We start from the raw sequence: 26862 nt of genomic DNA on the forward strand, positions 1-26862 counted from the left end.
TTTTTTGTTTTTTTATTTTATTTTATTTTTTTTTTAAATTTCCATTTTTTTTTTAAAGATTTTATTTATTTATTCGACAGAGATAGAGACAGCCAGCGAGAGAGGGAACACAAGCAGGGGGAGTGGGAGAGGAAGAAGCAGGCTCCCAGCGGAGGAGCCTGATGTGGGGCTCTATCCCAGAACACCAGGATCACGCCCTGAGCCGAAGGCAGACGCTTAACCGCTGTGCCACCCAGGCACCCCACCATTATTGATATTTTAGACTGGATGATTCTTTGTTACGGGGGGCTGTCCTTGTATATTGCAGGATATATAGCTACATCTGTTGCCTCTGTCTGCTAGATGCCCGAAGCAACTCCCTTAACTGTAACAATTAAAAATGTCCTCCCCTGGTTAGAACCTCTTCAGGTTGAGAACAACTACTCTAGAGAAAATTCTGGTTGAAACTACTGGCTTAGATATATATAATTTAAGGGGGAAAGTTGTGTGTAGTTAAGAATATCAGGGATTTACTGTATATATTTATGTGTGTGTGCATGTGTGTGTATATATATTTAGCCTATGAATTCTAGTATTTTCTGGGAATCTTGATTTTGCATTAGCAGGTGGGAGAACTAACTTTCTTTTTAATTTTTATTTATTTTTTTAAGATTATTTATTTATTTATTTGTCAGAGAGAGAGAGAGAGATAGCGCATGCACAAGCAGGGGGGAGCAGCAAGCAGAGGGAGAAGTAAGGACCCCAATCGCTGTCTCTCTCTGTCAAATAAATAAAATCTTAAAAAAAAAAAGAAAATCCTATAGAGCACACACAAAAGGTGAAGCAAACTGTGAAATGTATTTGAGGTCTGCTGTCTGTCTTCTTCTCATACCTGTTTTTTTTTTTTTTTTAAGATTTATTTATTTTTAGAGAGAGTGTGTGCACAAGAGGGGGGAGGGGCAGGGGGAGAGAGAGAGGATCTCAAGCAGACTCCCCAGTGAGTGCAGAGCCCACCGTGGGGCTCGATCTCATGACCCTGAAATCATGATCTGAGCTGAGACCAAGAGTTGGTCGCTTAACCGACTGAGCCACCCAGACTCCCTTAGCTGTGGTCATGTCTTAATGGTTTTTATATATTTGGTGCCAAGTACATTGTCTGGCAGTTAGTTGGTTATATGTATGTGTTCTTTTATATATGTATGTGTACATGTACACACATATATGTATATATATGTTTAGTAAATGTGTTTCAAGATTTCAGTCTTTGGTTGACTATTTTCATCGAAGAGAGTCAATTCAGAAGGACCCAAAATAAATTTCATAATCATTTGCTATTTGCTCACATCCCATTCCATTCCTAATCTGTCCCTTCTCCCTAAATCTCTATTTTTATTAATTAATAGCACCATAATTTTTCCATTCAGCCACACTGAAACTTTAGGGACTATGCCAAGTATTAGGGGATACAAATATAGCTAAGACCTAATCCTTGAGGAGATCATAGTCTACTTATGTGAGATGTCACTACTTCATTGCCATCTGAGTCGGTGCTCCCCAAGTGGGAGTGCTTCTGCCCCCAAGGAAGCATTTGTCCATGTTTGCAGACATGTTCTTATTGTCACGATGGGGAGTTGCTACTGGCATCTGGTGGATAAAAGCCAGAGATGCTGCTAAGCCTCCTACAGTGTCCAGGAAAACTTCCCACAGCAGAGAATTGTCCTTCCAACATGTCAGTAGGGCTGAGGTTGAGAAACCCTGGTATGAGATCAGTGTCACAATGGAGGAATGAATAGAGTGCTGTAGAGCACTGAGTAGTGATGAGATGCCTGGGGGAGTTTGGACACTTGTGCTGCTAGTGAAGTTTCATAATGTTAGTATAAATAATGGCATCTATAATTGAAATAGTCAGAATATACCACACACAGTATTTTAGGTACATTGCCTATTATTCTCTATTATCCTGTCAATTTTACTATTTTTTTTTAGAGATTTTTTTTTACTCTTAAGTAATTTTTACACCCAACATGGGCTTGAACTCACAACCCTGAGATCAGGAGTTGCACGCTCCACCGACTGAGCCAGCCAGGTGCCCCTCAATTTACTATTCGGTGTTATTCTCATTTTTTTAGATAATTAAAGCTCATATTTAACCCCTACGAACTCATAACCTCTCCTCTATCAACATTCCACATCTGTAATCCCCCTTCATCTGTGGTTTAACTTTTCATGATTTCAGTTACCCACAGTCAACTGTGGTCCCAAACCAGATGATCATCCTTCTGACATATCGTCAGAAGGTCAGTAGTAGGGTGCCTGGGTGTCTGCCTTCAGCTCAGGTGAGATCCCAGGGTCCTGGGATGGAGCTCCATGTTGGACTCCCTGCTCAGCGGGGAGCCTGCTTCTCCTCCCTCTCCCTCTCTCTCGCTCCCACTCCCCCTGCTTGTGCTTTCTCCCTTTCTCTAATAAATACATAAAATCTTAAAAAAAAAAAAAGGTCAGTAGTAGCCTAACCCTCCATCACAATGCCTGCATCATTCACCTCACTTCGTCTCATCACGTAGGCATTTTATCATCTCATGTCATTTCAAGTAGAGTAAGTACAGTACAATAGGATATTTTGAGAGAGAGAGAGAGAGAGAGAGATTCCCATAAGTTCTATTATAGTATATTGTAATATTGTTGTATTTGTTATTGTTGTTAATCTCTTACTATACCTAATTTAAAAATTAAACTTCATCATGGTATATGTATAGGAAAAAACATAGTATAGATAGGATTTTTTACTATCCACAGTTTCAGACATCCACTGGTGGTCTTGGGATGTATTGCCCACAGATAAGGGGGGGGCTATTGTATAGTTTCGGCTTTCCAGCATGTCATATAGTTGGAATCATATAGCGTGTGGTTACTTCAGATTGGCTTCTTTCACTTAGTAATATGCATTTAAGTTACCCCCAAGTCTTTTTATGGCTTGATAGTTCATTTCTTTTTAGCGCTGAATAATATTCCATTGTTTGGATGGACCATATTGTTTATGACTGGTAACTTTTAAAAAATTAAGATATAAAGTATACAAATCTGAAGTCTGTGTTTTGACAACTGTGTGTATATGTATGTTTATGTACATGTATATGTTTGCATGTACCCATACATAAATAAATGAACGTACCATTGAGAACAAAAAACAGAACATTTTTCTTACTCAGAAAGTACCCCAGTCAGTATTTCCTTTCCCCCCGGATAGGATAAAAACTGTTTTGACCACAGATTAGTTTTGCTTTTATTGAACTTCATATAAATAGAGGCACACGTAGGTAATGCTTGGTGTTTGTCTTTTCTCACTCAGTGTATTTTTTAGATCCGTCTATGTTGTTGCATGTTGCAGGAATTTGTATTTTTTATTTTATTACTGTGTTATATTCCACTGATTAACTATACTGATTTGTTTAGCTATTTTCCTTTTGGTGGTCATTTGTGTTTCTATAATGAATACAGCTCCTGTGAACATAACTGTAGATACATGTGCTCTATTTTTCTTTTTGTGTGTGTGTGTGGGGGGGAGGGACAGAAGAAGAGGAAGAGAGATAGAATCTTAAGTAGGCTCCATGCCCTTTGTAGAGCCTGACGCAGGGCTCTGTCTCACAACCCTGAGTTTATGACCTGACCCGAAATCAAGAGTCAGACGCTTAACCAACTGAGCCACCCAGGCACCCCATATGGGCTCCATTTTTGAGTATGTACCAAAGAGCAGAATTGCTGGGTCACAGGTTAGGCACATATTTAACTTGATTAGAAATTGCTTGCAGTTTATCAGAGACATTGTATCATGATACGCTTCCATCTGCAGTATCTGAAGAGTTCTAGTTGCTCCACTTCCTGCTGCGGGTGCTGTTGTCATTTTGTATCATCTTGTCAATCTTACAGGTTCGTATGATATCTGTTTTGCAGAAAAAACCTTAGGCTTCTATTTAATGTTTTTCTTTGGTTAGATATCTATTGCAAAACTATCTTCAACCAACAGATTATATCAGGATAGGTTTACAATACCAATAAAATATGACAAACTCAGTCTTTTAGAAGTGAAAAAAGGCTGTAAGCCGAAGTCGGCTTATCTGTAGCACTGTTTTCTCTCTCTTTCCAATTGGACATGTATTCCGCACAAAATAAAATAACAAGTTAAAGGGAATCCAGTTTGTGTGTGTGAGTGATGATGAAGTGTTTATGACAGCTGCTAGGCTGACACTCTCTGTAATGGTGTTACATTGACTTCTGAACACCTTCCAGTCTGCCTCCAGGCGTGTGTGTCTGTGTAGTCTGAGTGGTTTTACATTAACATCTACCCTGAGTAAGATCTTTTGACTACAGAAGTGTTACTTGCAAATGGAAGATACCATTAGGGCTGCTTCAAAGCTCGGAATGGTATTTGGATTGGTGGTGCTGAAGTAGTGGCTGGGGTTTTGAAGTGTAATGTCTAAATCTGTGTTGCATAACCTAAGGAACGTGTGAGTTTCAACTGCCTTTCTTTGATCTTCCTTTCAAAAATCAGGCTGAAGGGGAAAGGTGAAAGTCGCCTTAAAATACTCCTCTCTGTGTGTGCGAAAATTTAGAAGTATGAAAATATGATTACAAGTTCCATTCATTATTTGTGTTTTGTGGTTTTCATATTGTTCTTGAAACTCACTTCCTTCTTACCTCCAGTTTTGTATTTTGAATTTAGTGTCAAGACCAAAATACAGACTCGGTTGCTGTCTGCTTTATGTGGTTAGCAAATATCTGCTCTATAAGTTGTTAGTCCTCAAAAATATGTGTTTTAGGTGGTTTTTGTGGTTTGCATTTTTTTCTTGATGGCGTACAGAGTAGGTTACAGAGATACTGACACTCTGACATTAACTGAATCATTTGTGGTTAGTTAGGCAAAAATAAAACAAAAACGTTGTCCCTGTCTTCCTCTTAATGTTAGGAGCTTTCAAAAGAATGACTTTTTTACTGTTAGGAATACTTTCTTTAAACTGTGCTATCTAAAGTTTTTGAAATTGGTGGAACAGAGCTGTGACACATAAAATAATGCCCTGGCAATGACTTGTTAGTGAAAAAAAGGCCTGAGTTTAAAAATGGTTTTGAATACAGTATATTAATAGGAGATTCTCATGCCTCTCTGGTCTGGTCATTTTGGGGAATCTTGTTCTTTGTGTCTTTAGATCTAAAATGAAAATATATCATCAAATTGGATAACAGGGTGATTCTGGAGAGATTATCAGCTCTTACTAGACATTGCTTTGGAGTTATAATAGTCACTCATGTAGCTAGTGCAGTCCTTTTGTTGCTTATTAGTTGAATGCCTCAGTATAAGATGATACTTCTTCTCACTTCTTTCCCTATCTCCCTTTATATTTTTACCTTTCCTACCTAATTAAAAAAAATTGTTGTGACTTTTTAAGTTAAAAAAACGGTCATGAGGCAATCTTCTTTTTAAAGAATTTCATCATCAGTTCAGTTGTGTGGTCTGTATAATTAGCACATATGTAACAATTAGTAAAGTGATAACTGTACACTTGTACGTTTAAATCGGCTAAGTGAGTTCCTTTTGTTGCTTTAAGAACTGAATTCTTTAGTAGAAGACCTCATCACCTCTTCATTCTCACTCTGCATTTTTACCTTTTATCCTTATTTTTTTGGGGGGGTTATCAGGGAAGAGTAAACTTTATTTGTGAAACTTCCACATTTTCCATATCTATATCTGTATCTATATAAATAAAAATTAATATACTTAATTTTTTTATACATCTACATAAAAATTAAGTAGAAAGTACAGAGAATTCCTATATCCCCTTACTACCCCATATACCCCTGTTAACATCTTGCATTAGTAAGGTACATTTGTTAAAACTAATGAAACAATATTAATAAATCATTAATAACTTAAGTCTATAGTTTGCATTTTCTCCTTATTAAAAATGTTTTGGGGCGCCTGGGTGGCTCAGTCATTAAGCGTCTGCCTTCGGCTCAGGGCGTGATCCTGGCGTTCTGGGATCGAGCCCCACATCAGGCTCTTCCACTGGGAGCCTGCTTCTTTTTCTCCACTCCCCCTGCTTGTGTTCCCTCTCTCGGTGGCTGTCTCTCTCTCTGTCGAATGAATAAATAAAATCTTAAAAAAAAATGTTTTATTTGGTGTTACCTTTTAAGTGTAAAACTAGGGAAATAATGCTCTTTTTTAAGGAACTTCATTTCAGTTGTGTCTGTATGGTTAGTGCATGTGGAACAATTAGATTGCTAGCTCTACATTAGCATATTTAATTGGGCTGTTTTTGTATCACGGTTGGAAGGAAAACCTGTTGCAGGTAAAAATATCATATAAACACATAAAGGTTGGAATGAGTGTGGGATATTTGCCAGAGAGGGTGGAGACTGCCTTGATCTTGAGTGGAAGTGTGAAGACTAGTGTGATAAAAAGTGCTGCACAGATGATGTGCTCCTTTCCACCTTGGTAAGAGTCCTTTTATTGAGAGCTGTAAAACATAGGAAGTAATATACCGGTGGGTTCAAGAATGAGTTGTAGCAAATGTGTTTTATGATATGGTATTATAACAAATTTCCAGACATGATGTGTTACTAACATGCTTTGAGAACAGTGGGGGCAAGTCCAATTTATGCTGAATACCATCAAGATTGAATAATGAGGCTGATACAGACCCAGTCATTTATTCACCCATTCATTCAGCAGGCATCTTCTTGATTTAACTATGTTTTATGTTACATCTTTTAAATACACAACTTAGGGGCGCCTGGGTGGCACAGCGGTTAAGCGTCTGCCTTCGGCTCAGGGCGTGATCCCGGCGTTATGGGATCGGGCCCCACATCAGGCTCCTCTGCTATGAGCCTGCTCCTTCCTCTCCCACTCCCCCTGCTTGTGTTCCCTCTCTCTCTGGCTGTCTCTATCTCTGTCAAATAAATAAATAAAATCTTTAAAAAAAAAATAAAAAATAAAAAATAAATACACAACTTAATTATCACAGTTGCCTTGTTAGGTAGATGGATCGTTGCCCCTTATTTTAAAGCCAAACTCAGATTTAGCAAATTTGTATAGTTAATAAATTATTTTCTACTAAATTTCCTACTAAAATAAACTGTTGGAATATTTGATGTTGTTGATGTGTGATATTTGTCACTGATGATCCTGGTGTGTTATATGTACTTGGCATTGTTGCCATAGGCCATGATTTCGGAAAAAGAAAAACACTTCCAGGGTACCCCCGTTGGTTGCTTTTATTCCCTCAGACTTCCCAGGTGAAATCAGAGCCATTAGTAGTCTGGAGCACTCTGACATGAAAGATATTTTTGATTGAAAGTAAGGATGTGCATGAGATAAACACAGGCAATACTTGTTCTTCTGTTGTCTTTCATGTCCGGTGTCTTGGTTTTCAATTTGTATTTCTAGCCTGGAAATCATCTGCTATATATGCTGTAGCCATTTTGAAAAAAATAGGCAAAGTAATACCTCTTTTTAATTTTTTTAAGGGTAAAAACTTGTGAAAGTATTTATCAAGAAAAAAAACTACTAATCATTATCTTTTGTTTGAACTGCTTGAGTTATAGGGAAAGATATAATAATTTTTATATGTTTCCTGTCTTAAACAGGGACTGAATTTGCTTTGAATGTTTGTGTGAATTTTTACAAATCAATATTTTCCACTTCAAGAGATGGATATCATGTTGCTATAACTAAACCATCATATCTTAGTTTGGGGGAAAGTTTGCTTATTACTGGATTTGGAATTAGGATATGAATTCAATTAGGTACAAAAAGTTCTACCTTTTTCTTGAAATGAGTTCTTGAGTCTCATTCATATTCTGAACTGTTTATTATACATACATCTGGAAATCGAGGGTCCCTCAGGACAAAAGTCTTACATCATTTGCCCTGGTGGAGGGCCACTAAGCCTGTTTATATGGTTAGTTTGAGGCAGCATTGCTTTTCAGAGGAGACTGAACTGCATTTCATTCATTGTGCATAATAGATTTAAATCCATAATCCCTTAGAATCAGGCAACTGTAGGGGGCAGGAGACTTTTAGCAGTCATTCATGGAATAGTATAACTACTGAATTCCAGTAAACAAATGAAAAGGCTTTTGATCAACCTCCTCAGTCATGAAGAAAATGCAAATTAAAACCATGGTGATGGTCCTGTTGAACACCCACCAGAATGGCTGGTACGAACTGTTGGTGAGGATGTGGGGCTGGCAGAACTCTTTTACATTGCTGGTGGAAGTGTAAATTTGCACAATCACTGTAGAAAACTGTTTTGTTGAAATCTACAAAGTATGCACATATGCCTAATAAAAGAACAATTCTACTAGTAGGCATATACCCAGAAGAAGTACGTGTGTTCACTAAACAAAATGTGCAAGAATATTCGTAGGAGTGTTCTTTACAACGTTATTTTAAAAATGGTAAAATCATGGCTCTCTGACAACTGTAAAATGGACACATGTCATAGATTTTATTTAACTCATTAATAAATGAAGTATTATTTGGCAAGTCGATGCAGCTGCATCAAAGGAGAATCTTAAGAACCAATTCAGGCAATTAGGGGAGTACTGAAATGAACTTGTTATGAGATGCAAACTTGGTTAATATACTATTGAAACTAAAATGTACTGTCTGGAATCATCTTTTTTTATAGAGTGCAATTCAGTTGTATCTCTTCCAGACAAAATTCATTTGCATTTCTGTGGACAAGAGTCAGTAGCATTGCTATTGGTTTTCTATAACTTACAGTATTGCAAAATAACCCTGTCAAAACAAAGGTGCAGATGTCTATAGAATCAAATAACCCCAAAGGGTCCACTAGATACTCTTGGTAATCCATTGAAAGGACATACAGTAATTCTTTGCTCACTTGAAAGTTTTTTCAATTTTTAAGAGCCAAAAACTGGAAACAGCCCAGAAGTCCACCAACAGTAAAATGGATAAATTGTAGTATTTTTCATGTAATGAAGTGAAAAAAGTACAGTAAAAAAAGAAAAAAAAAGTACAACCATATGCAACAATACAAATGAATTTCATATACATGTAATGTGCACAAGAGGCCATTCACGGAAGAGTGCATACCATGTGATTCTGTTTGCATAAAATTGAACAAGTAAAACTTATGTGTAATGTATTAGTGGTTATGGTTATTCTTGAGTTGGATTTGTGACTGGGACAGGGTGTGGAGGGACCCTCTGAATATCTATCATGTTCTGTTTCTTGATGATGGTGCTGGTAACAGAGGCATATTAACATGGAAAATTCATTAAGCTATACATACATGTATGATTTATGTGTTATTTCTGTGTCTGTTATTTTTAAACAAAGTTTGCTAAAAAGAGTCAACTGCAGACACAATTCTCCAATTTGGCCAGTATCTAAAAGTGGAGTTGGGGGTGTAAATATGTACTCTTGTTCTGAGTCATTATAGAGCGTTATTACTATTATTGTTGTTGATATTTGATTGACTTTTCTATTTTGTAGTCAGATACCTTTGAAAAGCCATCGGGATTTCAGAAACAAGTTTGGTTCTGAGGGCTAGATGACCTTCATTTGCTTTTAGAATTCTCTAACAGTAGTTACAAAGCTCTCCCACAACTTTTATAGCCCTTTCTCTGTGTGTATTATTGTCTCGGCTGTTATAATTTCCTTTTGCCGAAGATTGAGTTGTGAGATTCTAAACTTGTACTCCCCCCCACACTTTTTTGGTTTGGCATGTAATTTGCATATTTTCACCATGCGAAAGCTATTTTCTATGGTTGGAAAAGATTTTTTTCCTACAGTGTGAACAAATCATTCTTTGTTCTCCTTATTGTGCCTCCAAACTGGTACGTCCGGTTTATGCTCCAAACAACAAAAGTCTGTCATCAGAAATTAAAATGCCAGTAAGAACAAAGGCAGAGACCCATGAGGAACTCTTGGAGAGGTTTCCTCCCTGTTTGCTCCTCTCCCCAAGTTACTACCGTTGCCAGGAAGTTGGAACATTGCTTGGTACACTCCTTCCTTGTAGTTCTGCCCTTGTATTTGTTATTATTGTTGCTTTAAAAATGAACTTGTAGCTCCTGGTGATTCTTGTCAGGATGTATAAAATCCTCATCTCTGAGATTTTTTGCCATTTTCAATGAGCTCTTTTTTAAGAGACGTAAAAATCACTGTGAAAGCCTTTAAAAAAGTTAATCAGTTTTGACACTCATTTATTTGAGAGCAGAATTACCAGTGAATATACTGTATAAAATTATTAGAGGCAATTGAAAACGGCAGCTGAAGCCAAGCCTGTAAGGACTTATCCATCTTGTGTTCTTTCTAAAATGTGCACACGTCATGTCTTTATCTGTATATATTTTGTTGGCACTTCTGTTCTGAAATAGTATCCCAGTGTAGCAGTTGCACACACAGTTTGGAGAGTTCTCTCCTCTCGGAAGTTTAACATTTGCAACGCACTTAGGATACATTAGAATTAGGCTTCTAACAATCTTGATTTTAACGTAGTCACAAAAATCTGTGAATAGCGACAGGATGTTTCTTCATCCCTCCCTTCCCATATGTAATAATTAAAGATTCTAGGATTTAACTTAGAGGTAATAAAGGATGGGTAATAAACACAGGATGCATTTTGTAATCATTCCTAATGCTCTTTCTTACCTATTGCTGTACATTTAAAGAGGGATTTAGAGTAGAAGCTAAGAATAGAATAGAGCATTTACGTCTGTTTTGAAAGCTGTTACACTGAGGAGCATGGTATGATCTGATTTCAAAATGGTTTTCGATGTCAGAGCAAGCTCTTGTGTATTAAATCGGTGTTAACAAATGTTTATCATATTGTGAGAATGCCAAGACAGGTTTGCCTTATTCTTTATTATTTAGTGTAGTTTAGTACATAGCTCAGTTAAATATGATTAGAATTTTTTTTTTTTAACTTTAAGGTTTATTTTATAGAACCAAAAGCTAAATGCTAGACCTGTGGCATATGGCAGTGATAGCACAGAGCAAATTTTGTGTCAGAATACTATGATTTGTTATAGTTATGAACTTGTATTTGTTATTAGTGAGAAGTGTTTTTTGTTGCTCTGAATTATAATTTCAATGCAAGTTGTATAGTATTTTATAACTTATCTTTTTATTTCCTAGTTAATAGAAATAGTATGTATATTGAAGAAGAATATTATTTATCCATTCTTCTATATCCATTTTCATGGAGATAGCCAATAATAACTCCATAATATAATTGGATTACGTTAGCGATATACTTTTCAGTGCAAGTGTGCCTAAGATCAAAGAGATCATAATTTTTAGATTTCAGAGAATGTATGATTACTGCACTGGGTGGGAGGTTGAACAAAGTGACCTTTTAAGACTTTTCTAGATTTTAAATTCCGTTCTCTAATAGTAAACTGTAGACTTAAGAGCTACAGTATGTAATGGCCGTGTATTTCATGTAGAAAATTAATGTTCGCAAAGGAATTTGTAGAGAGCTCAGTTTTTATCTTTGGCTGTCCTGAGTTTATGGCTTCGGTATGTTTAATTGGTGATAGGTGGTGCTGTTGTTGCACAGTTAGTGTGAAGAGCCTAGCATTCCTCAGATCTGTTGCATCCCGTGTTACAGAGGGATTTGCCATTGTGGCCTGTGAATGAGTTGTAATATTTTTTATTAAGCAAAATGAATATGATGTATCTTTCGGTATCATCAGAGTTTAACACTTAATAAGAAAATATTTATAGTTTGCAGCTTTTACATTCAGATGGAAAGCAAGCTGAAGATCTGAACAAGCAGTTAATCTTAAAGACAGCTCTGCAAATTTACAGTTTAATATTGAAAGCTTTAGAAGCCATTTATCTTGTATACGTTGTTGATATTCTAAACTGCTTGTCAGGCCTATTAAAAAACTACCATCAGCGTGTTTCCTCTATTGAACGGTTGATCATTATTACATCTGTCGTCAGTTCTTGGGTATTTAGAACTAGTTCTATCTTTTTTGCCATTTTCCCTGTCTGATATCACATATTCCATCAAGCACTTGAGAATTATGAAAATGTATTGGGAACTACATTACCATTTAAAGCAGTCTGGGAAGCCTTTCTTAACTAATCCTAGTTTAATCTGCTCAGTACTTTGGTTAGCAGCAGAGTGTTTCCTTGAGCGACTAATTTTGAAAATTGATTGTTTTCACACTCAACACATATATTGTCATATCCCTTTTACCTTTGGGCTAATAGACTACTGTACTCTTTATATCTGATGAATAAATCTGATATGACTCAAAACGGACAGATACTTATACGGTGTTTGATCTAGGTGTATAATAAAAATGATGACACTTAAAGATGCTTACATATTACTTTTGTAAGTCATAGAATATTGAAATTACAAGTATCTTTGAGGTCCTTTAGCCCCTTAATCTTTTCAGTTTTTAAATGCAAAAGAATACAGGCTTAGGGGAGGTGGGGGCAGTGGGGAGATGTTGGTCACAGGGTACAGACTTGCAGTTATGTAGGATAAATAAGTCTGGGGATCTAATGTTCGTGCATGATGACTGTAGTTAAGAGCACTGTACTGAATACTGGAAAACTGGTGCTCTCATCATACAAACAAGGTAACTGAGGAGATGGCTGCAGGGATCATTTTATCATCTCTGTATATTAAATCATCATGTCGTGCACCTTAAATATATACAGTTTTCATCCAAAACATATTTTAAAAAGAAAAAAGTATATATTTATAGATGTTAAGTGATTTATTCAAGGTGGTTAACAGGTGGGTAGTTGCAGGACCATAACCGGGTACACAGGTCATTCACATTTACTACAGTGTTCTTTGCAATATGTTTTGCTTTTTCTCATTTACAACATATTTATGGAAGTTACTACAACATTTAAGTTCTGCTTTTCAGAATACTAAGAATATTTACCTTTCTCTTACATGGAAAACTTCGTACTAATTTAAAATAGCATAGTTTGCTTTGCTCTAAAATGAAAGGCGACCATGCAAAAGCTGAGCAGACTTATAGTTTTTTATTTATTTATTTATTTATTTAAAGATTTATTTATATATTTATTTGACAGAGACAGCCAGTGAGAGAGGGAAAACAAGCAGGGGGAGTGGGAGAGGAAGAAGCAGGCTCCTAGCGGAGGAGCCTGATGTGGGGCTCAATCCCGGAACGCCAGGATCACGCCCTGGGCCGAAGGCAGACGCTTAACGACTGCGCCACCCAGGCGCCCCTACAGTAGTTTGATAAAGATAAGAATTATAGACTTTTAGAAGAGATCATTCATTTTCCTATTTGTACCAGTGTGTGCACTTATCGTTTTCTCAAAATATTTGTGGCAATTTAAACATGAATATACTTAATGTGTATGAACAGCCATAAATGCGTGTGTCTATGTGGATGTGTGCATGTATTACATTTCAGATAAAAAATTGTGATAAAATTTAGGAGATCTTGTTTTCTTATAGTCATGTTCTAACCTGCATTTTCATTTACTGAAATTTTTTGTCTTCCCATGCAGATCAGTGGGGAAGCACAGGAGCTCTTTTCTGTTCGACATGGCCCCATTCGAGCGGCGAGAATCTTGCCTGCTCCACAGTTTGGTGAGTGTAGCCCTTAAGAAGAAACAAATCATTCAGGAGTTTCTCTTTTATTGGTCTTGGACTACAGACAGCAAGAATGATAACTAAAGTCTATTTTCCTCTAAGCGTCCATACCCTTCCCTTCCTCCCCACAAGATAAACTCTTGTTCTGTCAGTTGAGATGGAAATAGGTAATCTTAACCAATTCAATATGGCCATTCACATTCTACTGTGGTTTTGATTTATCTAAGTCCTCTTTGATCTCGATTTAGCCTCTGACTTCGCTGGCTCTTTCTTGAAGCCCTCTTCTCTCTTGGTTTGCATGGCATTACTCTTCCCAGATCCCTTCCTTGCTGACTGTGCTGCTTTTGTTATGTTTCTGGTTTAGCTTTCTTCTGTGGGTATTCCCCAGGTCTCTGTTCTCACGTCTTTGCTCTTCTCAGTGATTCTTACAGCCTCTGAGAGCTTGGTTTTCACCATTATCTCGCTTGTAGAGGAGTCTGCTGTCTGCATTCCCAGCTATGTCAGAAGTACAGTTTCGGGCTTTTGACCTTCGATCTCTGCTTTAAAGATGAATACTTCTTAATACCTCTTAATGCTGTATTTAAATATTATGTATGTTTTGTTTTTATTAAAAAAAAATCAAATACCTGTTTAAATTAAACCTGCTGTTTGGGTTCCTGAATAACTCCTGGCTCTTTAATGATCTGAGCTTTCTGTTGTATTTTCTCATTAACTTGCCTGTGTTCATTCAGTAGTGTTTTTGCACAAGCAATAAAAACACAGTCAATTAAATTTTGTTTGCATACTTTAAAATCTTTTAAAAAGGAGGATATTAAAATATTTGAATTCTATTATGTTTTAAAGTTTTCCAGAAGTTGGGTAATCTTCCTTATAAGACTTCATTGAGCGGGTAATTCTCTAAACTGGTAAGAATGCTGTTTGTGAAAACTTACTACCCTGTGCATTATGCACTAATCATATGCATAAATAATGTCAGGGATTATTTTAGCGATTAAGTCTGCTTAATTGAAATGGAAGGGTGAAGGTAACAAGGCAATAACATCCTGCAGTCATGTAGAGATTTTTCTCCTTGTTATTGGACTATATGGTATATCCAAAGTTTAGCTGTCTCTGCTTTGCTCTTTCTCACTCGCTCTTGCTCTATTTTTTGTTGCATTTGAGTTTTGGTGAAATCCTGTGATGAGGAAGATTGTGGAACATCTTTTTCCAGAAGGTTTATGGAATAGCCAGCTTTCTCTTTGGATCGTTGGACTCAGAGACAGCTTTATTATTGAAAGACTTTGCTATGTCTTTGTTTCTTTTGTATGTAATTCACAGAGGCAGATTATTCTCCCTTCAGTTCATTTATGAAGCTCTTTTGTTTATGCCAGTTATTAATGTTCAACTTTTCTCAACTTTTACTTTGGGCAGAAATACTTTGTGAGAGAGTATAAAGCTATAAAAGGTAATATTGCTAGTAGAATTTGAGTATATGTAATTTCTTTTGTCTAATTAAAAAAAGATTTATCTCTCTATTATAATATACTTCTAAAAATATAATATTAGATTTGAAATATAATTTCACATAGGTTAATGTTCCATTATGTAAGAGTTACATATGTGTCACTTTTGTTGTATTTGATTAATTTTTTAGATTTGTTTGTACTGAAGTCCTGCATGTGACTGATCACATAAAATTTGTAATGGAAAATCAAACACCCCATCCCTCTCTTTTGCCCATTTTACTTTGTGTGATCATTTTGATGGAGTAAGTCTTTTAGTAGCTTCCTGAAAAAGGATGTGTGGTAAATTTTGTTTGTCTGAAGATGTCTTTATTCTTTCTTAATTCTTGTTTGGTAATTTGGCTGGGTAACAAATACTTGTTTGTAAATGATGTTATTGAGAATTTTGAAGGCATTGATCTAATGTTGTGATTGAAGAGTCTGAAGTCATTTTGATACCTTTTTCTTTGTCTATGACTTGTTTTTCCTCTCTGGGAGTTAATAGAATGTTGGTCTTTGTTCCTAGTGTTCTGAAACTTTACAATGTTGTTTCTTAGTTCGTACATTGTCCTGGGCCCCTTGAATGTGGGAATGCAAGTAGTATAGTTTTGAAAATTTCTTAAATTAATTTTTTGATGATTTCTTCTAAGTTTTCTTTGTTCTCTCTTTCTGGTACTTATATTATTTGGCTCTTAGACCCCCCTAGAATGATTAATGATTAATTGAGAAAAATAATTTCTTTCATGTTCTTTTTGGGAGATTGTCTCATTGTGGATTACTAACTCTTCTATTGACTAATTCTTTCTACTATCATGTTTTTCTTAATCTTACCTTTTCATACCCAACACCCCACTCTCAGCCTGCTGCCCTCTCTTCCTCTCCCTCTGCCTTTTCCCTCTCTCTTTTCTTTCTTTCTTGGTGTAATTTACATATAAATATTACCAAATAGAATCCAGTGATACATAAAAAGAATTATATATCATGAACAAGTAAGGGATATTTCAGAAATACAAGGCTGGTTAACATTTGAAAATCAATCAGTGTAATTCATATTAATAGAATGAAGAAAATCCATTTGATCATCTTATTATAAGTGGAAAAAACCTTTGATAAAATTCAGTAGTCATTTATGATTTTAAAAAAACTTTCAGCAGGGTGCCTGGGTGGCTCAGTCGGTTAAGTGTCTGACTCTTGATTTCAGCTTGAGTCATGATCTCAGGGTCATGAGATCGAGCCCCACATTGGACTCCTTGCTCAGCACAGAATCTGCTGGACATTCTCTCTCTTCCTCTACCCTTCCCCCTGTTCACTGGCTCTCTCTCTCTAAATAAATAAAATCTTAAAAAAAAACTTTCAGCAAATTAGGATAGAAACATTCTTAGTATAATAAAGATTATAAAAAAATCTATAGCTAACATCATACTCAGAAGTGATATATTAAATACTTTCCTGTTGAGTTTGGGATGGCTTCTACCATAACTTCTATTTATCTTTGAACGTAAGTCCTAGCCATTACAATAAAGCAAGAAAAATAAATAAAAGGTGTAAATATTAGAATGAAAGATGTAAAATTGTCTTTATTTGTTGATAATTTGTGTATATGGAAAATACGAAAGAATCTATAAACTATTAAAATTAATAAGTAAATTTAGTATAACTTTTGCATAGCACGTTCATTAGATCTTTTGTGAACTGATCCCCTCACTGTGTGTTTTTCCAGCATCATTTTCAGTCATCCTTAACGAGCGTCCTGCATCTTCCCCTTCCTTGCCCTAATAGTAATCTGTGATAGTTTAACTGTACTTCTTTCATTTCCTCAAATGATCCATCCTCTTCAAGGTCATTTCATTGCTATTTCCTTTTCTAGAGTTCTCATGTCCTTCTAACCCTTTTTGCCCCGTATTCCATGTTAATAGAATGTGCTTTCATAGGACTTACTGGCTTTAAAAAAAAAAAAAAAGATTTATTTTAGAGGGAGGGAGAGAGAGAGCACGCGCATATGTGGAGGGAGAAGGGGCAGAGGAAGAGGGAGAGAGAATCCCAAGCAAACTCTACACACAGAGTGGAGCTGACTTGGGGCTCAGTGCAGAGCCTGATCTCATGACACTGAGATCATGACCCAAGCAAGCTGAAACCAAGACTCGGATGCTCAATCAACTCTACGACCCAGGTGCCCCAGGACTTCCCATTTTTTTTTGTTTTGTTTTTTTTGGTTTTTTGTTTTGTTTTGATTTTAGTTGCTCATTTACCTCTTGCTAGATTTTTTAAAAAAGATTTTATTATTTTTAAGTAATCGCTACACCCAGTGTGGGGCTCAGACTCACAGCCTTGAGTCAAGAGTCACATGCTCTACTGACTGAGCCAGCTGAGGGCCCCATACCTCTTGCTAGGTTTGTCGTCTGTCTTTGCATCTTTAGTGCCTCACCAAGTACTTGATACAAGGTGTTAATAAATATTTGTTGAAAGTTGCTACATGGTGTAATCTTTTGAAAAGTATGACCTGGAAGAAAAACAAGTTGCCTTTCTGTAGGTACTTTTGTGGAAAGTCTGTCCTTTAATTAAAAGTGAAAATCTGAAGGATTTGGATGGCATCCTATTCCACAGAAGATCATCATTAAATATAGTATAAATGGGCATTTACTGTATCAGCATAGTTGAGCTTTCCTACTTCTTTATGATCACTATCAATAATTGATTACTTTCTTAATGAACCTATACCTTTTTAGAACTTTTTAGGACAGTGCTTCAGAAAACTATGACCAATCAATTGGTATTCTTATATCAGATAAAAACTTTATTATCCTTCAGATTTTTGTAGAACTTATTTCAAGTAAAGCAGATTGTTCGTATTCATTACTCTTAGCCATTGTGGTTTTTAGTATCGCAATACCTCACATGTGAAATAAAACATATTAATATATATGTTAGTGTATAAGTTAAGAATTTTATATGGTTATAAACTTTGTGCTAATGGTTATTTCCAAGGAGTGGGATCAGAAAACACTTTCACTTTAATATGTCTTTAATTTCTTAAAATAAAGATCATATAAAATAAAGATCATATAATTCTAACCAGTTAAAATATTTATTATAAAAATTTAAGGAATACTAAAAGTAAAAAGTGAAAATTCACTTGATTCTATGTTATCAGAGATAAACCTAGGTTACCTCTTTCCTACCCTTTCTTCCCTTCCTCCAGATACTGAGCATGTATTCACAGCTTAGAGTATACATTTCCTGTCTTTCCCCCTTAACATGCATGAATTAACTTGTAGTATTATGTCCAGAGCCTGATTCAAGTTCTTTACGTGTGTTGCATGTATGGGCTCTTGGTTGTGTGTGTCATTCATTTGTATAAACATTTATATTAACTTGAACTTTTCCCTGTAACAGGTTATGTTGTTACATACTTCTGTATGTGTATATTTAAAAAAATATAAGTAATTATTTTCTTAGGATAATTCTTAGAAGGGAATTACTGGGGCAAAGAATATATACATGTAAAATTTTGATACATGTTGTAAAGTTGCTTCTCAGAGAGAGTGTACTGATATCTATACATGAAAATTCCTTTTTTTTCCAGGTCTGTCCTCTACTGGCTATTACGAATCTTTTTAGTCTTTGCATATCTGATGGAGGAAAATCCTCTTCATTTGTAATTTTTTGGTGTTTGAGTGCTAGGGAGAATGGAAAATCTTCGTGTTTTTGCTGTTTATTCTAATTAATACCATGCTTGTTTGTACTCTTTGCTCTTATTGATTGAACTCTTTATTATTGTTAATGATATATTATTATGGATATGTATCCTATATACTTGATGTATAGTGTGCTATTTGTTGTGTTATTTGGTGAAATCTATCAGATTTTATATGTCCTTATTTTCATGCAAAGAAAATCTTTACATATTTTATAACCATGTCTAACTTTAAATCATGACTGTCCTTGAAACTTTTATTGTTTTGTTGTTTTCTTTTTATATTTTCTTGATTTTTCCTTGCCAACCTCTGATTTTCATAGTTTTTTTTTTTTTTTAAATTTCTCCTTTATTATGGTCTTTCCCGTTCTATAATGTGTTTCTTTGGAATCACAGGAACAGTAATTTACTTATCACCTCATCCTATGCAGTGCCTTGCTTGATTATATGGAATATGAGTAGTGACCCAAAATGAATTTATTCTGTATTTGACAAAAGAGAAACCAGAATTCTGCTTTTGTATAAAGTATTTTTATCATTTATCAGTGACCAAATGAATAACGCTGTTTTTAACTCTAATAGAGCTTGTAACTCAGTTAGGAGTTATATTAGCCTTGTACTCATGCTGTTTCCTTATTGGTTATGGAGAAAGATGATCATTTTGGTCTCAGACTTGAATCAGATTTCTTAGAAATGCAGATTCAATCTTATATATTATCCTTAGGAGTCCAGTGTACTGAGTACCTGAATTTTCTTCATATGAGAATGTCTTAGAACTAATTCTTATGGGGCGCCTGGGTAGCGCAGTCGTTAAGCGTCTGCCTTCGGCTCAGGGCGTGATCCCGGCGTTCCGGGATCGAGGTCCCACATCGGACTCCTCGGCTGGGAGCCTGCTTCTTCCTCTCCCACTCTCCCTGCTTGTGTTCCCTCTCTCGCTGGCTGTCTCTATCTCTGTCAAATAAATAAACAAAATCTTAAAAAAAAAAAAAAGAACTAATTCTTATAAGCTAGGATCTTTTTCTAAGAATAAGACTCTGGAGATAAAGTTTCCTAAATGTCTCTGGGCCTAATTTCTGGTACTCATCCACAATACCAGGTAGCCAACTTGGCTTATTTCTTCTAGATTATGTCATTACTACTTATTGCCGGAAAGGTACTATTATTTATCATCCTTCTAAATAAGGAATTTACAATTTCACGTATCAAAATATTAAAAGGTTTAAGAAAAACTCCTAAGATCCAACCCATTTTTTCCTACTGGAGTGTAAATGCCAAGTATTTTCTGAAACTTATGATATTACAGACAGCCCACCCATGCAGTAAAAAATACCAGTGTTGCTGCTTTTTTTATATGAATAGCTAAAGTTATTTTTCTAGAAACAAACATGAGCACAGTAATTCTGGAGTTGTTAAACTTTTTTCCATTTGCTTATTTTTGTAAATTTTCACACACTTCTAGGTGTTGAGTTTTCATTATTTTTCATAAGGTACAACTACCAGTTTCATCCTTTTCAAATGAGTAAGTGTGGTTTTTTGTGGTTTTTTTTTTTTTTTAGGATTTTATTTACTTATTTGACAGAGAGAGACAGCGAGAGAGGGAACATAGGCAGGGGGAGTGGGAGAGGGAGAAGCAGTCTTTCCACTGAGCAGGGAGCCCAGTGTGGGGCTCGATCCCACAACCCTGGGATCGTGACCTGAGCCAAAGGCAGACACTTAACGACTGAGCCACCCAGGCGCCCCTAAGTGTGGTTTTTATCACATTCAAAGAAGAGCTGTTTGATTTTTCAGCTGTGTGAATTCAGAGATTCTGATGAACTTCTCTAGAAGGGTTTGCTGTAATTTTTCTTTTGCTGTGAAGTCCTAATGTTAAACAAGTAAATCCTGTAAACACACACACACACACACACACACACACACACACACACACACACACACAGAGTCTTTTTAACCAAGACACCAGCAACCTTCCAAAAGTAGGCCAACTGACATTTGCTTACAGTCATCACCAGTATTTTGCAAAGAGGAAACAGGCTTATTGACATTTTAAATGGTCAAACTATGAGATTTAGGGCCTTCCTAATGTTTTCTGCTCTAATTACTTCTCAGTTTGCCTTGTGTATTTTTTTTTTTTTTAATTACACCTCATCTTTATCACTGGGGCTTTTACTACTTGGAATCATTTAGTTTTTACAAAATTTTACTAAGCCTGTGATTTAGGTAAATTATGACTGGAAACGTATGTTCTGTTCCTCTTAAATGTCTTTAATGTTTTTGGTTGGAGAAATAGTGTTTCCAGGAGAGAATACCTGTTTTAGAAGTGTTACTTTTTTAGTTTTGTGTTGAATTTGAGACATTGATCTAAGAGTATTCTCAGTTTATACTCATCTGAACCCTGTAATTAAGGGCTTTTCCTATGAGGGCTGTAGTGAGAGGCAAGTGTACTGAACAGAAAAGAAAGGAAGTAAATTTATAAATGAAGCGAATAATCTTGATATTTTTCAGATGAAATTCTAGGTTGATTATATATATTATCATCACTTTACTGCTAGTCTGCAAAGGTGAGTACCATTACCTGGTTTGATAGGTAAGGAGACTTAAAGCTCAAAGAGGGTAATTGGCTGGCATAAAGACATATAGCTTATGGGTGGTAGAACTGGAATTTGAACTTTAAAGCTTGCCCTCTTAATCATTAGGCCTAACTGTCTCCATGATTACAGAGAAACACCAAATCCAGGTGTTTCTAGGCTATGTCTCTGGAGAAATCTGTTGTGTATTCATTGAAAATATGTAAAAAGTAGCTCTGTTTCTCTGTAATTTCTTCCATTTTAAAAGTCTAAAGTATCTTCAGTTGTCTTAGTGTCTTCATTGTATTTGCAGTCCTTGGTTGTTTAGTCTAAGGGTGAAGAGCAATTAAAATAGCCAATATGGGCACCAATATATAGAACAGCCATTATCCAGCATAACTACATTTAAAATGTTAAGCTGTCAGGATAGAGTATGTCACAAAAACAGCTGTAGTCTATTCAAGTTACATTCACCTTAAATTAAATCAACTGTTGAAAAGAAATGTTAGTTCCCTTTTACAGGACTTGGTATAAACTACTAAAAGTACATCAGAAGGGTTAGTGACGGATATCTTGCATCAGATAAAAACAAAGGTGTAACACGAAGCAACTAAATTACATGTGAGCTTAATGATTCTGACCCAAATAAGCAGACTTGTAATGGAGATGCTGATGATTATCAATGCAGCTTAAATGCTTTTTACTGTAGAACTGTAAAGAAGAAGTGGGTGTCTTAGTGAATTGGACAAGCTGTGGTCTTGGAAATCTGTGTTCATTTATCATACATTCCTAGGTGTGAAAGTGAAAACTTATAATTTTCTTAGTTATTATAAAGTAAGCCTTTAAAATTTGTTTTTTCTTTTAAAGTTTTTATTTTTTTAAAGATTTTATTTATTTATTTGGGAGAGAGTGAGCGGGTGAGAGAGAGCATGAGCAAGGGGAGGGGCAGAGGGAGAGGTAGAAGCAGATTCCCTGCTGAGTAGGGAGCCTGATGTGGGGCTGCATCCCAGGACCCTGGGGATTATGACTTGATCTGAAGGCAGACACTTAACCAACTGAGCCACCCAGGCACCCCTATTTATTTATTTATTTTTTTAGAGAACATAAACTGGGGCAGAGGGAAAGGGGGGTGGAGAGCGAATCTCAAGCAGACTAGAATCTGATGGGGAATCGGATATTAGGACCCTGAGATCATGACCTGAGCCGAAACCAAGAGTCAGATGCTTAACTGACTGAGCCACACAGGCACCTCAGAAGATTCATCTTTTTTGAGAAATACTTTACATATAATGAAATTCATGAATTTCAGATATATAATTTGACTTTTCTCAGATGGATGCGTTATATAACTGCCACCACAATGAAAATACAGAGTGTTTCTATCTCTGTACAAGTCCCCTTTTCTGATTCATACCCACTAAAATGGCTGTGTACAAAGAGAGATAATAACAAATGTTGGTGAGGATGTGGACTAGCTGGAACTCTCATATGTTATTTATGAGAATATGAAGATAGTACAACCACTGGAAAACAGCCTGGCAATTCCTTAAAATATTAAGTATGGAGTTACCATTGACTCAGCAATTCTACTCCTAGGCATGTAACCAATAAAAATGAAAACATATGTCTACACAGAAACTTGTATGTGAATATTTATAGCAGTGCTATTCATATTAGCCAAAAAGTGGAAACAACCCAAATGTGTATTAACGGATAAAGAAAATGTGGTATAACCACACAATGGAATATTATTTGGCCATGAATAAATGAAGTTGTGATAAATGCTACAACAGGAACCTTGGAAAACATCTCGCTAAGTAAAAGAAAGCAGCTGCAAAAGGCCATAAGTTGTTGATTCCATTCATATGAAATATCCAGAATAGGCAAATCCACAGAGACAGAAAGCACATTAGTGGCTGCTTAGGGTTGAGAGATTATGAGAGTTTGGGGAATGACTGCTAATGTACACAGGATTTCTTTTTTGAGGTGATGAAAATGTTCTACAGTTAATTGTGATGATGGTTGCAAAACTCTGTGAATATACTAGAAACCATTAAATTGTATACATTAAATTGGTGAAATGTATTTATGTGAATTATGTTTTAATGAAGTTGCTTAAAACAAAAGTCCCCCTGTGTCCCTTACCTCCCCACACCTGGAGCACCAGCAATGACTAATATAATTTATGTCACTATTGTTTCCACCTTTCTAGAATTTGAAAAAATGGAATATGTAACATTTATACGTGCTTGGCCTCTTTCACTTCACATAATGCTTTTGAGAAGCATCTATGTTGTTGTGTGTTTCAGTTGTTCATGCCCTTTAAAAAAAAAAAATCTGAGTAGTATTCCATTGTCCAGATACGCTGTAGTTTTTCCTTTCACCAGTAAATGGACATTTGGATTGTTTTCAGTTTTCCTTCATGCATAAAGCTTCTCTGAATAGTTGCTTGGAGATACATGTTTTAATTTCTCTTGCATGAGTATGTAGGAGTGAGATTACTAGGTCATATAATAAGTGTAGGTTTACCTTTGTAAGAAATTGCCCAGCTGTTTTCCAAAGTGGGTATACTGCTTTGCATTCCCACAACAATGTTCCAGTACCCTAATGACTAATATTGATCTTTCTTGGGCATATTTTGCCATTTTCTTGTTTTTGTATAACTATTGAAATTTATTGCCATGTCTTAGTAGTGTTGTTTTATTATTTAGTTGTAAGAGTACTGTATAGAGTCTAGATTACAAGTCCTTTTTTAGATATATGTAAAATATGTGCAAAAATTTTGTCCCTTTATGTGACTTGCCTTAGTGGGATTTTTTTTTCCCAATGTAAAGTTTGATGATTCATTAGTTGCGTATAACACCCAGTGCACCATGCAATACATGCCCTCCTTACTACCCATCCCAGTCTATCCCATTCCCCCACCTCCCTCCCCTCTGAGGCCCTCAGTCTGTTTCTCATAGTCCATAGTCTCTCATGCTTCACTCCCCCTTCTGATTACCCCCCCTTTCTTTATCCCTTTCTTCCCCTACCGATCTTCCTAGTTCTTATGTTGCATAGATGAGAGAAACCATATGATAATTGTCTTTCTCTGCTTGACTTATTTCACTTAGCATTATCTCCTCCAGTGCCGTCCATGTTGCAGCAAATGTTGAGAATTCGTTCTTTCTGATAGCTGAGTAATATTCCATTGTATATATGGAGTACAACTTCTTAATCCAGTCATCTGTTGAAGGGCGTCTCGGTTCCTTTCACGATTTAGCTATTGTGGACAATGCTGCTATGAACATTGGGGTGCATATGGCCCTTCTCTTCACTACGTCTGTATCTTTGGGGTAAATACCCAGTAGTGCAATGGCTGGGTCATAGGGTAGCTCAATTTTTAACTTTTTAAGGGACCTCCACACTGTTTTCCAGAGTGGCTGTACCAACTTTCATTCCCACCAACAATTAAGTGGGATTTTTAAAAATAGGCTACTTTTTGGAGCATAGTTAGGTTCACAGCAAAATTGAGCAGAAGGTACAGAGATTTCTCTTATACCCCACACATGAATATCCTCCCCCATTAGCAATATCCTCCCACAGAAGGTACATTCAGGCTTTTCAAGAGCAAACATTTTTAATATTCAGAAGTTTTTACATTTTAATTTTAAAAGTCATTTTTAATTTCCAGTTTACTGAGTTTTTAAAAAAAATAGTTTGTGTTTGCTGTGTTTCCTCTTTTTTTCAGTTCAACACATTTTCTAGGTTATCCTGTGATTTTTGTCCTTGATCTATGGATTATTTTAAAAGGATGTTGTTTCATTTTAAATTTGAGAGATTTTCCTGATGTCTTTATGTTACTAAATTCTAGTTTAATCCCATTGTCATGAGAAGACATAGTTTATATGATTCTGAATCTGTTGTTTTGAGAGTTGTGCTATGGCCCAGAATATGGCCTTTTTTTTTTTTTNTTTTTTTATTTATTTGACAGAGATAGAGACAGCCAGTGAGAGAGGGAACACAAGCAGGGGGAGTGGGAGAGGAAGAAGCAGGCTCATAGCAGAGGAGCCTGATGTGGGGCTCGATCCCATAACGCCGGGATCACGCCCTGTACCGAAGGCAGATGCTTAACTGCTGTGCCACCCAGGCGCCCCAGAATATGGCCTATCTTGTTTCATTTATCTCTATTCTTATGAGTTGTCTTTCTGCTTATTCTGTCAGTTATGGAAGAAGGGTTGTTGAAGTCTTCCGTAATAATTGTTTGGGTATTCTTCTAATTTTATCAGTTTTTGCTTTGTGTGTTTTCCATTATGTTACTGAGAGCAAAAACATTTAGGATGGTAAAGTCCTCTTCGTGAATTGATCTGTTTTTTTGTTACTGAAATCCCTGGTAATGTTCCTTGCCCTGAAACCTACTTTTTCTGTTATTGTATTAGACGTTTTGCTTTCTTTAGACTTGTGTTGGCATGATATTTTTTTTTTTTTGGTGATCTTTTTACTTTTAATGTTAGGTTTTCTTTATATGTAAAATGCATTTATGTAGGAAGCATGTAATTGGGTCTTACTTTTTATGCAATATTTCATTGTCTTTTAATTATATCTTTAGACCATTTACATTTAATGAGTGTGTTAATGGGAATTGATTTGTCTGTCATTTCACTGTTTTCTCTTTTTCCTGTGTGCTCATTGTTACCTTTTCTTACTTCTCTGTCTTCTTTTGGACTATTTTTATAACTCCACTTTATCTCCTTCCTTTATTGTGTCTAGTAATCATGTCTTTTTGTTTTTTTATTGGTTCTTTAGGATTTATAGTATGTATCTTTAACTCATCTCAGCCTACCTTCAAGTAATACTCCATTTCACATATTGTATAAAAATTTTCAAAAAAACAACAAAAAATTTTATTTAAAAATGGTCACATGACTTGAATAGATAGTTCTGCAAAGAGGGTATAAAAGTGTCCCATAAGCACATGAAAAGATGCTTAACATCATCGTTAGAGAAATGCCAGTCAAAACCATGATGAGAGTGCCTGGGTGGCTCAGTTAAGCGTCTGCCTTTGGCTCAGGTCATGATCTCAAGGTCCTGTGATTGAGCCCCACGTTGGACTCCCCGCTCAGCAGGGAGTCTGCTCCTTCTCCCTCTGCCACCTCCCCCCTGCTCATGCTCATGTTCTGTCTCTCTCAAATGAATGAATAAATTCTTAAAAAAAAAGAAACACACGATGCGATACCACTTCATACCCATTAGGATAGCTATTATTAAAAAACAAAACAGAACATACCAAGTGTTGGTGAGGATATGGAAAAATTGAAACCTGTGTGTTTTAAGTGTAGCCACTAAATAGTGTAGCCACTGTGGAAAGTGGTATGGTGGTTTCTCCAAAACAGTGGATTTATGAAAAATTGTGGTTATTTATTTAAATATTAAAAGAATAGAATATATGTTTATATTTAAGATTTATTATTTTAGAGAGGAGAGAGACAGTGTGTGTGTGAGTAGGGGGAGGGACAGAGGGAGAGAATCTTCAAGCAGACTCCCTGCTG

At 36.0% G+C, this 26862-nt stretch overlaps 1 protein-coding gene across 1 annotated transcript in view; it reads left to right on the top strand.

Annotated features, from left to right (window-relative positions):
• The window catches only part of BCAS3 (BCAS3 microtubule associated cell migration factor), a 621209-nt gene that overhangs the window by 37210 nt on the left and 557137 nt on the right, over positions 1-26862 (top strand). The window contains exon 6 of the mRNA XM_034640661.1: positions 13511-13592. Within this exon, the coding sequence (XP_034496552.1) occupies positions 13511-13592 (82 nt within the window). The remainder of the gene's footprint in view (positions 1-13510; positions 13593-26862) is intronic.

Source organism: Ailuropoda melanoleuca, chromosome 13 (genome assembly GCF_002007445.2).
Source record: "Ailuropoda melanoleuca isolate Jingjing chromosome 13, ASM200744v2, whole genome shotgun sequence".
In the NCBI taxonomy this organism is placed as follows: Eukaryota; Metazoa; Chordata; class Mammalia; order Carnivora; family Ursidae; genus Ailuropoda; species Ailuropoda melanoleuca.